Source organism: Osmerus eperlanus, chromosome 2 (genome assembly GCF_963692335.1).
Source record: "Osmerus eperlanus chromosome 2, fOsmEpe2.1, whole genome shotgun sequence".
NCBI lineage: Eukaryota > Metazoa > Chordata > Actinopteri > Osmeriformes > Osmeridae > Osmerus > Osmerus eperlanus.
This window is the reverse complement of record NC_085019.1, coordinates 24,227,846-24,240,345: the sequence shown is the minus strand read 5'-3', so window position 1 is coordinate 24,240,345 and position 12,500 is coordinate 24,227,846. Positions and strand designations below refer to the sequence as shown.

Below are 12,500 nucleotides of genomic sequence, written 5' to 3'. Positions count from 1 at the left end.
GAGAGAGATAGGCCTTGGGTAGGGGGAAGGGAGAGAGAGAGAGATAGGCCTTGTTGGAACAATGGGGGCCAATCTTAGCGGTAACAGGAATCCTAATGAGAGTTAGGTTAAATAATCAAACACAGACAAATTAAACCACAACATGCCAATAACACAAGTAAGAAATGTAGCTAGTTGCAGTTACTTTTGTCGTGTGAAGAAGAGGGGTCAAAGTTCTGTGGTCGTCGTCAAACGGTCCGTATAGAACAAAGGAAACTTTCGTTAAAGTTCCAGGTGGTCCAGTGACTTGCTGATTTTGAGGAACAGGTTAGAAGTGATGCGTTCACTTCAGGTTTATCGGTACGAAAAAGCGGGGGTGATTGTTCGTCGTGGGATTTTATAATCCACAAAGAATGGGGGGTACCTTTGTGAGGTGAATTAGTTCATTGATCAGTTACTCAAGCTGAGATTCACGTATAGGTGTGAAATGGCCGGTAACTTTTGGTTTCAGTGTTTCAAATGTTCATGCATCGTTTATACTTCAAAGTATAACCATACAACATTCATAAATGGTTTTGTTAGTATAATACAATTATTTGAATCTAGAGATTGACTAACGTAACTCTACCTGAAGGAAAGTTATGATCAAACATCAATTAAATCACATTCTGAATAATGAGAAAAGCACACATCAATTTTACAAGCCGTTTTTCAATTGGTAAAATCTTGTCAGACAGTAGGTAAGAAAGTAACAGCTAGCTGGCGCAGTTACTTGTAAAATGCATAGATAATGTTTAACAGTAAAATCTCAATCTAGCTTACACCTAACTAAGTTAACATATTTAAGTGTGCTAACATTAGCAATAACGTCAGCAAGTTTGAGGTGTATGCATAGGCTAACCATTAAATTAGCAGCACATTTCCCGTATTTAACAATGATTAAACATGGACTTACCTGAAAGTGATGCACGGGCACCATCTCGCAGTCTCTTTCTTTCTTTTTTCCTTCTCCTGACTCCTGTTATCGTGTTAAGCCCACTGAGGGAAGGGCACCCACAGCGAGTTTGGGAAGTTGAGTGTGTAGCCTATTTGTTTTGTTTTGTTTTGGGGGGGGGGGGGCACCATCGTAACTTTTTGTGAGCATTTAAATAGGCTACATCTCTTGTTCTGCCTGTTTTGTAATATACGTGTCTAATATTTCTATACTAAAATAATATCGGTATTATAAGTATTATAACTATGATGATTTTTCAGTTGGCTATTTTTTGGTGCCCCCTCAGGAGTTGGTGCCATACGCACAGCGCGTAGTGCGCGTTATGGGAGCGGCGGCACTGGCTACTAGACTACACAAACACTGTTTTTGACGTGATTTAACATAACATTTTGATCGAACGAGTTGTAATAAAGTACTCACATTAAGGAAAGTTAGGACTGCGTTCATAACGTGATGTAACATTTTAGTTGACATTGTCCAGGGCCCCTTAGATGTAATGTGCCCCTGGGCAAGTGCCCAGTTGCCCTAATGGTTAATCCGGCCCTGCATGTGGCATACCTTCTGACCCCATGCTGGGCCAGAAGCTTTGAAGCTTCTGTAAGGTAAGAAAGGGGAAAAACCCTTTCTCTTGTCGGGGGTAGGAGAGGGTGTGAATGGTACCATGGTTTGTCTGTGGCTCTGCGTTACAGTTATCATAATGTGTGTTGTGGATGAAATGAAAACTAAATGAAAACATGGTTATTGTAATGTATTGGGTTTGGCATTGATACACCACACCAGTAGGGGGCTATCATATGTTTACGAGTGGATGTGCGCATTAAGAAATTAAACCAGTGTGGAACTGTAACCAAGCGTGGACGGTCGTTACTCTTGTTTCGCATACTGATGCTGTACAAGTGAACAAGTACCCTATAGATGACTAGGAAAGTCACTACAGTTATCATAGTGTGTGTCGTGGATGAAATCCCATCCTAAATGAAAACATGGTTATCATAGTGTGTGTTTTGTGTTTGCTCCTGCAGGTGGAGGCTGGGCCGCCGCACGGTGTTGCTGTTCTGCTCTCTGGGCGTGTGCGTGTTCTCCCTCGTCTGCTGTTACCAAGCCCTCTGGCTGAGCCCACGCCTCCAGACACAGGCCCCCCTTGCCCCCGCCCCTGTCGGCCAGTTGTGGGTGGAGCCAGACCGGGTCACCCTCCCCGACCCCACAGGACCAATGGGGGAGATTCATCAACGTCACTTCCTGCTTCAGGAAGACTCCACCCCCTACTTTGTACGCACCCAGTCTGGGGCGCTGTGCTTCAGAGACGGGATGGAAGAACCCGCCCCCCACCGCCCTCCCCCCCGGTCCGCCCCTCCTCCAGAGGCCGGGGATCCTCCCAGGAAGGGTGTCCGTCCGAGGTGTGTGTGCAGACCGGGATGGCACGGCCCTCACTGTGGTGTCCCCACCCTGGTGCAGCACTCCAACCTGGCCACCAGAGGGCGCCTCCTGCCCAGGGAGGTGCCTCGGCGCGTCATCAACGCCGTCAACATCAACCACGAGTTCGACCTCCTCCACGCACGCTTCCACGAGCTGGTCTCGGCCGTCGACCTCTTCCTGGTGTGCGAGTCCAACTTTACAGCGTACGGCGAGCCAAAGGAGACTCCCTTCCTGCGCATGCTGCTGAACGGCACCTTCAACTACGTCCGTCGTAAGATCCTCTACGTGTTCCTCGACCACTTCCCCCCGGGTGGCCGCCGAGACGGCTGGATTGCCGATGACTACCTCCGCACCTTTCTGACACGCTCAGGCCTTTCCCGGCTGCGCGGGCAGCGTCCCGACGACGTCCTCATCCTCGATGACGCCGACGAGATCCCCGCAGCCGCCGGCGTGCTCTTCCTGAAGCTGCACGATGGCTGGACCGAGCCCTTCGGCTTCCACCTCCGCAAGTCCCTCTACGGGTTCTTCTGGCGGCAGCCCGGTACTCTGGACATCGTGTCCGGCTGCACGCTGGCCATGCTGGACGCAGTCTACGCCGGCGACGGCATCCTGCTGCGGAGGCGGAACTACTACACCCTGCCGGGGTTTCGGGAGTACGAGCAGAGCGCCGGGCGCCGGCTGGCTCCGTGGTCGCTGGGCAGTACTGTCCACTACGCCGGCTGGCACTGCTCCTGGTGCTTCCGGCCGGAGGGGATCTACCGCAAACTGGTGTCGGCCCAGAACGGAGACTTCCCCCGCTGGGGGGACTTTGAGGAGAAGAGGAACCTGAGCTACATCCGGGAGCTGGTCAGGACGGGCGGCTGGTTCGACGGCTCGGTGGAGGGGTACCCTCTGACTCGTCTTGGGGATCACATGTACGCACCAGAGTATGTTCTGCAAAACTTTCAACAATATCACTACTTACTGAAGAATCCATATGCTGCACCAGAGAGGGAAAACATATAAATGTTGATCTCATTGCCTTTGGGTAAACGTTTGGCTGCTATTTTGATCAAAAAGTGACTCTTTACTAATCACATTTTACTTGTTTACTTGTTTAACACAAAGGGAGGCCAGTGTTTGATGAACTGTACAGGTTTGGCCGCTACATTTGAAACACCAATGTAGCCTGGGATGGGTTTTTGGTGCGATGGGTTTCCAACTTGGAACTCTCAGGTAATCCACAAAGAAACTTCAATATAACAAAACAACGTATCTTACAAACATGAATGTAGCTTTCTTCAATAAAACAATTACATTGTTTACAAGACACTTATCATTCCATATTGAAATTAATAATAGAGGAACTTATATAGGTAGAGAGAACAAACAGTTGAAGTCTAGCTTGTTTCCTGCCTCCCGGTCTCAGTGCCACACTGCCATCTACAGGTAAGGGAAACAATGTCTGTAAATGAACCCCTGGATGTGTAAAAAGGGGGATTGAACCACCTGTTTATCCACATGTTGATCCACCTACCGCTAGACTGAAGCAGGGGCGTAGCCAGAATAATCTTTTTGAATAGGCCTAGAAAAATATGGATATGCATTTTTTCTGTTTTTTAACTTATTTACTTTGCGATGTGCACCACATATTATTTCATAATACAATCGTTTTATATGAGTGTACAGTGGTGGTTCTAGACACATTTTACTGGGGGGGGGGCAGTGTTTAATCAGAGGGGCACATTAAAAAATGGAAAAAAATGATATTTAAACATTAAATACTTTAATTTTGCTTTACATTAAAATCATACAAACGACTCTGGCTTCTCCCTCTTCCAGCTCCTCAGCTCTCTCAATACCTTGATATGTTTCTCTAACTTTTTTATTTACTGGGGCAAAAAAGGCTGCAATGTCCCTTCCTCGTTTCATGATGACTACTAGAAGAAGAAAAATGAGTAAAAAAAGGTTTTTTTTATTCAGTCAGCTCAGGGGGGCCACAGGGGGGGCCAGGGACATTTTTACAGGGGCACTGGCCCCTGTAGGCCCCTGTGTAGAACCGCCCCTGTAAGTGTATATGCTACTATGCGGTTCTTAATACTAACTACTTACTAACCGAACGGTCGAGGTTAGTAAGTTGTTTATTATATGGCATTTTTAGGTCTTTTCATTTTGTAAATGAAAATACATGGTAGGCTAATTGTAGCTAGCTCTCAAGTCTTCTCACAGTGTGTTTCAGGTGTTGCCTAGCACCCAATTACCTTTGATAGAAAGCGGACAACACGGTTCTGCTAAAATGGCTTTAATTCCAACACAAATAACGACTCTTTTAGAAAGTTAACAATTTCTTTGTCGCCGTTGATGTCTTCAGTATCGTCTGACTCTGAGTCTATGGACTCCTCGATATTGCTCATTTTGAAGATGACGTCAGAGGAGGGCAATAATAATCTGTATCAGACCGCAGACCGGCGATGAGGTCAATACCATGTCTATGGTCAATACGCGGCTGGCATGACTACCCATAAGCCAATCAGAGCTCTCGTACTGTCGTTGCCATATAATAAGGACAAATAACAGCCAAGGGGTATCCGTAAAATGACGGACTAGCGGACGGATAGTCAGGAAAATCAGGAGGTGCACGTAGAGCTCTCCGAGGGGCTTGGAGAGGGCGTTCCACATCGGATAGGGCGTTTCCTGTGTCCGTCTCCGTGAAAACAGAGTGTTATAATTCGGCCTTTAGACTCATCACACCTATACAACCGCCTCTGCAAACATGCTGGTCTACAGACCAACACATTACATTGTATTGTTTGTAGTATACTTTACTAAAGCTTATTTACAGTTATAGGCTACGTGTTGTCTCCCTTTTTGTCACCAACTTTTGAGCCAGGTTGTGACACAGAGGTTCCCAGCCTGAACACGGACACACACTGTTTGACTGTAGATCAACAGGTCGCAGGTTCGAATCCCCAAACGTTTCCTTGGATAAGAGCATCTGCTAAATGAGCAAATTCTTTTTATAGTTATTACATGTGCTGGCCACCATGTGGCGCCCTTCTCACAACGACCACGATCACACAAAATCGGCTACAGGTGCACCTGTCTCTCTGTCGGCGCTGTCTTTCTCGCTATTTTCTTCCCTCACTTCTTCTCCCAATGTCTGTCTGTCTGAATTCCCTGCATGTCTGTTTGCCATTCTCTCAGTCATGCCAGTGTGCTGCTTCGGAGAAGATCGTATCTTACCGCCCCTCCCGAACATGACGTAAGCGTGGTAACTCCTCCTTCATCTAAAACTTTCAAACAGGTTGTGTCCAGACTCACTGCAGAGCCCGGGGATACCGGACGAATAACGGATGACATGGAGTGGAGAGTTGTAGAACTCAGGATATGACTCAAATTACCTTGTTTGATGCAAACTTGTCTGGACTGTACCTAACTGGCACAACACCCCTTTATAACGGTGGACCAACACTTCAGTGAGAATTATTTTTGGGGGCTCACATGGCTGTAGGCTACGGAACCAGGATACAATCGATCAGATTAACATTTATTGGATGGAAACAATTCTGTGGAAACTAATCAGAGACATTTGTCGAGCGAATGGATTATTATATGGTTTATTTTTGGAACGATAGTTTACATGTTGGATTGAAACTTCTGTCGGATTTTTAAGGGGAAACGTGCTTCAAGTCTTTGAATAAGCAAAGTGTTTAAGATAGTCAGATTTTCTGCCATTGCATCAGTGCTGTCAGGCTGATAAAAGTGTAGCTTTGCTCAAGTTCGTTTTTTATTTGTATGTCATTTATATAGGCTAGTAGTAGCCCTATAGCCTACTCTTTAAGCAGTATTCTGTTTGTAAACTTGTTTCGTTCGTTTTTAAGTGACGAGAACCACACTTCGCTTTGCGAGGGGGCTCTTATAAGAACCATACATTTGAGATTTGAGAAAGTACAGTCACTGGGTGTTTACTATAAACACCATAATGATCCCGGAGGAGAGGAGCGGTGTATCTAAACAAGTTCTCAACTTCCCCGTGGACTTATTGATCCGCTCGCCTAAGAAACGCTTGGCAAAACTGGGCAGGAAACACAGTAATGGATCCTTACAGTGAGTCACAGTAGTAGACAACTTCTAATGAAACACAGTTCTACAGAACCCTTAGAGAGAACCTTGTCTAAAGGTTTATATAGGTCCATAAGGGTACAGTTGAGAGTAATTTTTCTTCAGATTTTAACGTTGCTATTCTGTTTGGACTCTTACCGACCAAAAAATAATATTTTCCTACTTTTTCTAATGTTGTAACAAATAATCGTACAGTATGCCCTATGCGTACATAGTTCATAGTATATCATATCTCAAAGACACCCTGCTAATGAAGACTAAAATAAATACATAACTGATAGTATCTGTAGTCTCCAGTCAAAGTGTGTTGTAGCATGTTGGGTCGTGTCAACTCGACGGTCACTACAGACTCGGCGTTTCTCGTCGCTTTTCTTTTGTTTTCCACGAGAAACAAACGGCTACCCTTAATCTTCAACTTTCTTACTCGTTCCTGAACCTGAACTGACTCATCTATCATCTCTCTCCTTCTGTTTCTCCCTCCCTCTTTGTCCTTCCTCATACCTTTCTCCCCATCCTCTCTCTCTTTCTCCCCTTCCCTCTCCATCTCTCTCTTTCCTTCTTTTTCATTCCCACCCTACATCTCCTATCTTTCCCTCAATCTCTCTCCACTCATCTTCTTCTCTCCTTCTCTCACCCCATCTCTCCTACCCCCCTGCCCCCTCCAGGTCGAACTCCTCAGACCAGACGACCCGCTCGGCGGAGAGCGCCCCGGTCAGGCAGCCCGCCAAGAACAAGATCCGTCGCCACAACAACCGTCTGTCCACCGTGTTTGCTCGCAGCCCCAACCTGCGTGAGGAGCGCGCTGCGCCCCCCGCTGGCCGGGGGGGGAGCTGCAGCCGGCAGGACGACCCGGCAGAGCCAGCAGAGCTGTCCAGCCAGGAGTCAGCGCCCGGGATCCTCAAGGTGTTCGGCAGCGACATAAGCCAGGGAGCCAATTACAAGAGCGTGCTGGCCACCCCTCAGTCCAGCGCCCTGGGGCTGGTAAAGGAGGCTCTGGAACGGTGAGGGTCAGGCCGGGTCAGGGGTCAGGCAGGGGTCAGAGGCTTGTCAGGGTCATGGGTAGTCACCACCAGGAAGTCCTTCTGATTGGTCCACCTGTCCCGTTGCTTAGGTACTGTCTGGAGAAGGAGGATCCTAGCGGATACGTGCTCTGCGATGTGATTGGCCAGACGGGAACCGACCACCTGTGGAGGACGGAGTGCTTCCGGGTCGTGGCCGACCACGAGAAGCCCCTCCTGCTGCAGTCGCTATGGAAACCCAAAGAAGGGTTCTCCCGCCGGTTTGAGATCCAGAGGAGGGCGAGCGTGGAGGAGCATGTTGCCAAGGAGACGGACACGGTGACGGCAGGTAGGAGGCAGACGAGATGATGGAGAGGGTTGTTACAGCCCCTACCCCCCCAGCCCCTCTTCTGTTCCCACAGGGCTGCACCTCTGTCCCGCCCCCCTCCTCTGTTCCCACAGGGCTGCACCTCTGTCCCGCCCCCCTCCTCTGTTCCCACAGGGCTGCACCTCTGTCCCCCCCTCCTCTGTTCCCAGAGGGCTGCACCTCTGTCCCCCCCCTCCTCTGTTCCCACAGGGCTGCACCTCTGTCCCCCCCCTCCTCTGTTCCCACAGGGCTGCACCTCTGTCCCCCCCTCCTCTGTTCCCACAGGGCTGCACCTCTGTCCCCCCCCTCCTCTGTTCCCAGAGGGCTGCACCTCTGTCCCCCCCCTCCTCTGTTCCCACAGGGCTGCACCTCTGTCCCCCCCCTCCTCTGTTCCCACAGGGCTGCACCTCTGTCCCGCCCCCCTCCTCTGTTCCCACAGGGCTGCACCTCTGTCCCGCCCCCCTCCTCTGTTCCCACAGGGCTGCACCTCTGTCCCCCCCTCCTCCTCTGTTCCCACAGGGCTGCACCTCTGTCCCCCCCTCCTCCTCTGTTCCCACAGGGCTGCACCTCTGTCCCCCCCTCCTCCTCTGTTCCCACAGGGCTGCACCTCTGTCCCGGCCCCCTCCTCTGTTCCCACAGGGCTGCACCTCTGTCCCCCCCCATCCTCTGTTCCCACAGGGCTGCACCTCTGTCCCGCCCCCCTCCTCTGTTCCCACAGGGCTGCACCTCTGTCCCCCCCCTCCTCTGTTCCCACAGGGCTGCACCTCTGCCCCCCCCCTCTGTTCCCACAGGGCTGCACCTCTGTCCCCCCCTCCTCTGTTCCCACAGGGCTGCACCTCTGTCCCCCCCCTCCTCTGTTCCCACAGGGCTGCACCTCTGTCCCCCCCCCCCCCCCATGTTGTTCTTTCCAGTAGAGCATGTTTCCTGAACAATGGAGACTGTTTGGCCCTGTTGACTTTGGCACGCGTTCTCAGCCCCCCCTTTCCTGCTGCACTCTGAGTCTAGCGCCAGTGTGGCAAAACCATGTAGCAGAGCCAGCACTCACTGTTCCCCTCCACACCTGACAAGACCAGGGGGGTCTGAGGGACTGAAAGGAGACTGGGGGAGGAGAGGGGGGCAAGAGGAGATGGGGAGGACAGAGAGGCGGGGGGAGACTAGGGGCAGGAGGCGGTGGAGAGTGGGAAAAGGTCTGGAAAAACTTTGACCAGCAAGGCTGTCAGGGTGTGAGATTGCCCTCTTTCTCTAGAGTCTCCAAGGTTGTTAATATGCCCTTGCTCCTGCCTGAGACAGCCATTTTAAGGTGACCTCAGCCAATCCTACGGCCTGTTGATATCAACCAGGAAGACAACACCTCCCTCTCTCCTCCCACAATTCCTCTCCTTCCTTCCCCCTGTCCCTGTTTGGTTTGACCCAAAGCCAAGCCAGCGGACCACCCCAGGCCAGACCATGTGAACAGAAACAGGGGGAAGGGTTGACAAATCTGGTTGCTTAGTCACGATATGGCTGTTAACGTTCCAGACTATGGAACTGTGACTAAAGAAGATGTAATCCAGCCATGTAACAGGTGTTTGGAGTACTTTGCTAGCGTGATGACGAACCATGACCTGAATACACACCTGTACACTTCGGACAGAGATGGTCATCTCCTCTCAGAATTAAACCAATTAATTCCCTCCTATGATCTCTCTTCCTACTACTTCTGTCTCTCTCTTTCTCTCTCTCCTGCTTATTGTCTCTCCTGCTCCCCCCCCCTCCCCCAGGTATCAACGCCCAGGCCAGGAAGCTGCAGAGGGTTCGGTCGCGGGTCACCTCCCTCTTCGTGGACGGTACCGGCTCTGGGGCCGGGGACGACCCAGCGTGCCTCTGGAGGAGTCTGAGTGACATGGACCTGTCCTCCGTGGTGCACAACGCTGTCAAGGCCCAGGCCCAGGCCCAGCAGGAGCCCAGCAGAACCCAGGACCAGGCCCGGGGCTCTCCGCTGAAGGAGGACCCAGAGGTGGAGGCCGACAAGGAGGCTCTGGGCCTGGAGAGGGAGGAGACAGAGAGCAGTGATGACCTCACCACCCAGTACTCCATCCACCCGCCCTTCGACTTCCCCTACTTCCTCCTGCTGCAGGGCTACAACCACAGACAGGTATGGCTGTTACAATGGTGCCGCCTAGCTTAGCCTAGCTTAGCCTAGTTTAGCCTAGCCTAGCCTAGCCTATCTTAGCTTACTTTAGCATAGCATCTCCTAACCTAGAATTGCATAGCATGGCATAATGTAGCGTATCATAAAATACAATGTTATGACCCCCTGCCCTGCATGTTCTAGATGTTTCCCTGCTCCAACACACATGATCCTAATGATTGGGTCATTTTCAGACTTCTGCTGAGCTTTATAATGACCCATTAATTTGAATCAGGTGTGTTGGAGCAGGGAAACATCTAGAACAGAGAGAGGGATGAGGGAGAGAGAGAGAGGGGGTGGCAGGGAGGTGGTGTTTGTGTGGACTGTGCCAGCGGTGGCAGGAGAGTGTGTTGGCAGACAGGGAAGGAACAGCTTATCACAGACACCAGGCTGTCAACAACTAGAGCTCATCACTGCCCACTCATACACTCTCTCTGAACCTCTTAACTTAAGAAGGTAAACAGCTAAAGCACTCCATCTCCTCCATCTCCTCCTCTCCTCCTCCCATTTCCTTCTCCTCTCCTTCTCTTCCTCCCTACCCTGACACTTTAACACTCTGTGAACCTCTTAACCTAAGATGCTGCACAGTAAATCCTTGAGGGTTTAGTATGTGTGTGTGTACGTAAGTTAGTGGTGGGTGTGTGTCTGTGTGTAAGTATGTGACTGTGTACGTGAAAATTAGTGTGGGTGTGGGTGTGTGCATGTGTGTGAGTTAGTGTATGCATGTGTGTGAGTTAGTGTATGCATGTGTGTCAGTGTGTAGGTGTGTGTCAGTGTGTGTGTGTCTGTGTGTCAGTGTGTGTGTGTATGGTGTTGCAGAGCATGTTAAGACAGGTGATAGTGGTGTGAAGTCCTGACTAAAGTGTCTGTGTGGGGGGAGTAGAGGAAGTGGGTTTGGAGACATGCCCAGACCACAGCATTCAGTTCTGATGCAGCTTGGGTGTTTAAGACTGAGGTTCAGTTTTGGTCAGAATGATTAAAACCCTCCAATTAACTCCTTCCCTCTCCTCCCACTCCTCTCCTCCCTCTCCCCTCCCATTTTCTCTCCTCTTCTCCCTCTCCTCTCCTCCCTCCCTCCCTCCTCTCTCCTCCCACTCCTCTCCTCCCTCTCCCCTCCCCTCCCCTCTCCTCTCCTCTCCTCTCCTCCCCTCTTCTCCCTCTCCTCCCCTCTCCTCCCTCCCTCCCTCTCTCCCTCCCCTCTTTTCACTCTCCTCCGCTCCCCTTCCTCCCCTCTCCTCCCCTCCCCTCCATCTCCTCCCCTCTTTTCACTCTCCTCCCCTCCCCCTCCCTCCTCTCCCTCTCCTCCCTCCCCTCCTCCCCTCCCCCTCCCTCCTCTCCCTCTCCTCCCTCCCCTCCTCCCCTCCCTCCCTCCCTCCCTCCCCCCCTCCCCTCCCCTCCCCTCCCCTCCCCTCCCCTCCCCTCTCTCCTCCCTCCCAGGACTTTGTCCTCTATCTGTTGGGGTCCTCTTCCACCATCTTTGGATGTTGTCGGGAGCACAGCGAGGACGAGGACGAGGAGAGGTTAAAGGTCGACATCCTGCTCTTCGCCCCCGACATCCTGCCCCAGCACTGCCTGGTTCGACGCCCGGACCGTACCACGTCCCAGCGGGGGTGCCTGCTGAGACCCCTGCACGGAGCCCCTGTCTCCCGGAATGGTGTGACCCTGAGGGGGGAGGAGCAGCTGTGCTGTGGGGACCTGGTGGGGCTGGGGAACCACTACCTCTTCATCTTCAAAGACCCCTCCTCCTCCTCCCTCCCCCACACCCTGCCCTGGCTCCCCCAGCTGGGCCCTCCCCTCCAAGGAGGCGTGGCCTCCTCCTGTCAATCATGTTGCTCCTCCCTCCCCGTGAGAGGAAACAGGAAGTGGACCCCTCCTTGCTGGACTGGTCCAGAGGGCGTGGCCCTCTCGCTGGCCTATCAGGAGGGCCAGGAGGGGCGAGTCCTGGAGGAGGTGATGGCGATGGCGGATGGTGGGGGAGATGACCCCCCTCTGACCCCTGCCTTCCTGCTGTGTGTCCTGATCCATAACTCTGCCTCCAGCTTCCCCCTGACTCACCTGCAGGCTCTGCTGCCTCGCCTCGCCGCCCTCATACACACCTGCGTATGGGTAGGTGAACCAGCAGCACACACTGATCTCTCTCTACCTCTCTCTCTCTCTCTCTCTCTCTCTCTCTGTCTCTCTCTCTCTCTCTCTCTCTCTCTCTCTCTGTCTGTCTGTCTACCTCCCTCTCTGTCTGTCTCGCTACCGCTCTCTCACACTCTCTCTGTCATCAAACCTGTCAGTCGACGACACCAGTTTCTATGATGTTGCTTCAGACTCAGAGTTCAGACATAATAAGTAATCTCTCTCTCTCTCTCTCTCTCTCTCTCTCTCTCTCTCTCTCTCTCTCTCTCTCTCTCTCTCTCTCTCTCTCTCTCTCTCTCTCCATCTCTCTCTCTCTCTCTCTCCATCTCTCTCTCTCTCTATCTCTCTCTC

General features: G+C 51.5%; 2 protein-coding genes across 2 annotated transcripts in view; both read left to right on the top strand.

The window, feature by feature from the left end:
- Window positions 1–4,101, top strand: part of mgat3a (beta-1,4-mannosyl-glycoprotein 4-beta-N-acetylglucosaminyltransferase a) — a 7,616-nt gene extending 3,515 nt beyond the window's left edge. Inside the window, exon 2 of the mRNA XM_062480872.1 lies at window positions 1,996–4,101. Coding sequence (XP_062336856.1) covers window positions 1,996–3,394 — 1,399 coding nt within the window. The 3' untranslated portion in view covers window positions 3,395–4,101. The remainder of the gene's footprint in view (window positions 1–1,995) is intronic.
- A 1,338-nt stretch (window positions 4,102–5,439) lies between these two features.
- radil2a (Ras association and DIL domains 2a) overlaps window positions 5,440–12,500 on the top strand; it is a 21,525-nt gene continuing 14,464 nt past the window's right edge. The window contains exons 1-5 of the mRNA XM_062482048.1: window positions 5,440–6,475; window positions 7,156–7,491; window positions 7,602–7,837; window positions 9,616–9,989; window positions 11,463–12,131. Coding sequence (XP_062338032.1) covers window positions 6,351–6,475; window positions 7,156–7,491; window positions 7,602–7,837; window positions 9,616–9,989; window positions 11,463–12,131 — 1,740 coding nt within the window. The 5' untranslated portion in view covers window positions 5,440–6,350. The remainder of the gene's footprint in view (window positions 6,476–7,155; window positions 7,492–7,601; window positions 7,838–9,615; window positions 9,990–11,462; window positions 12,132–12,500) is intronic.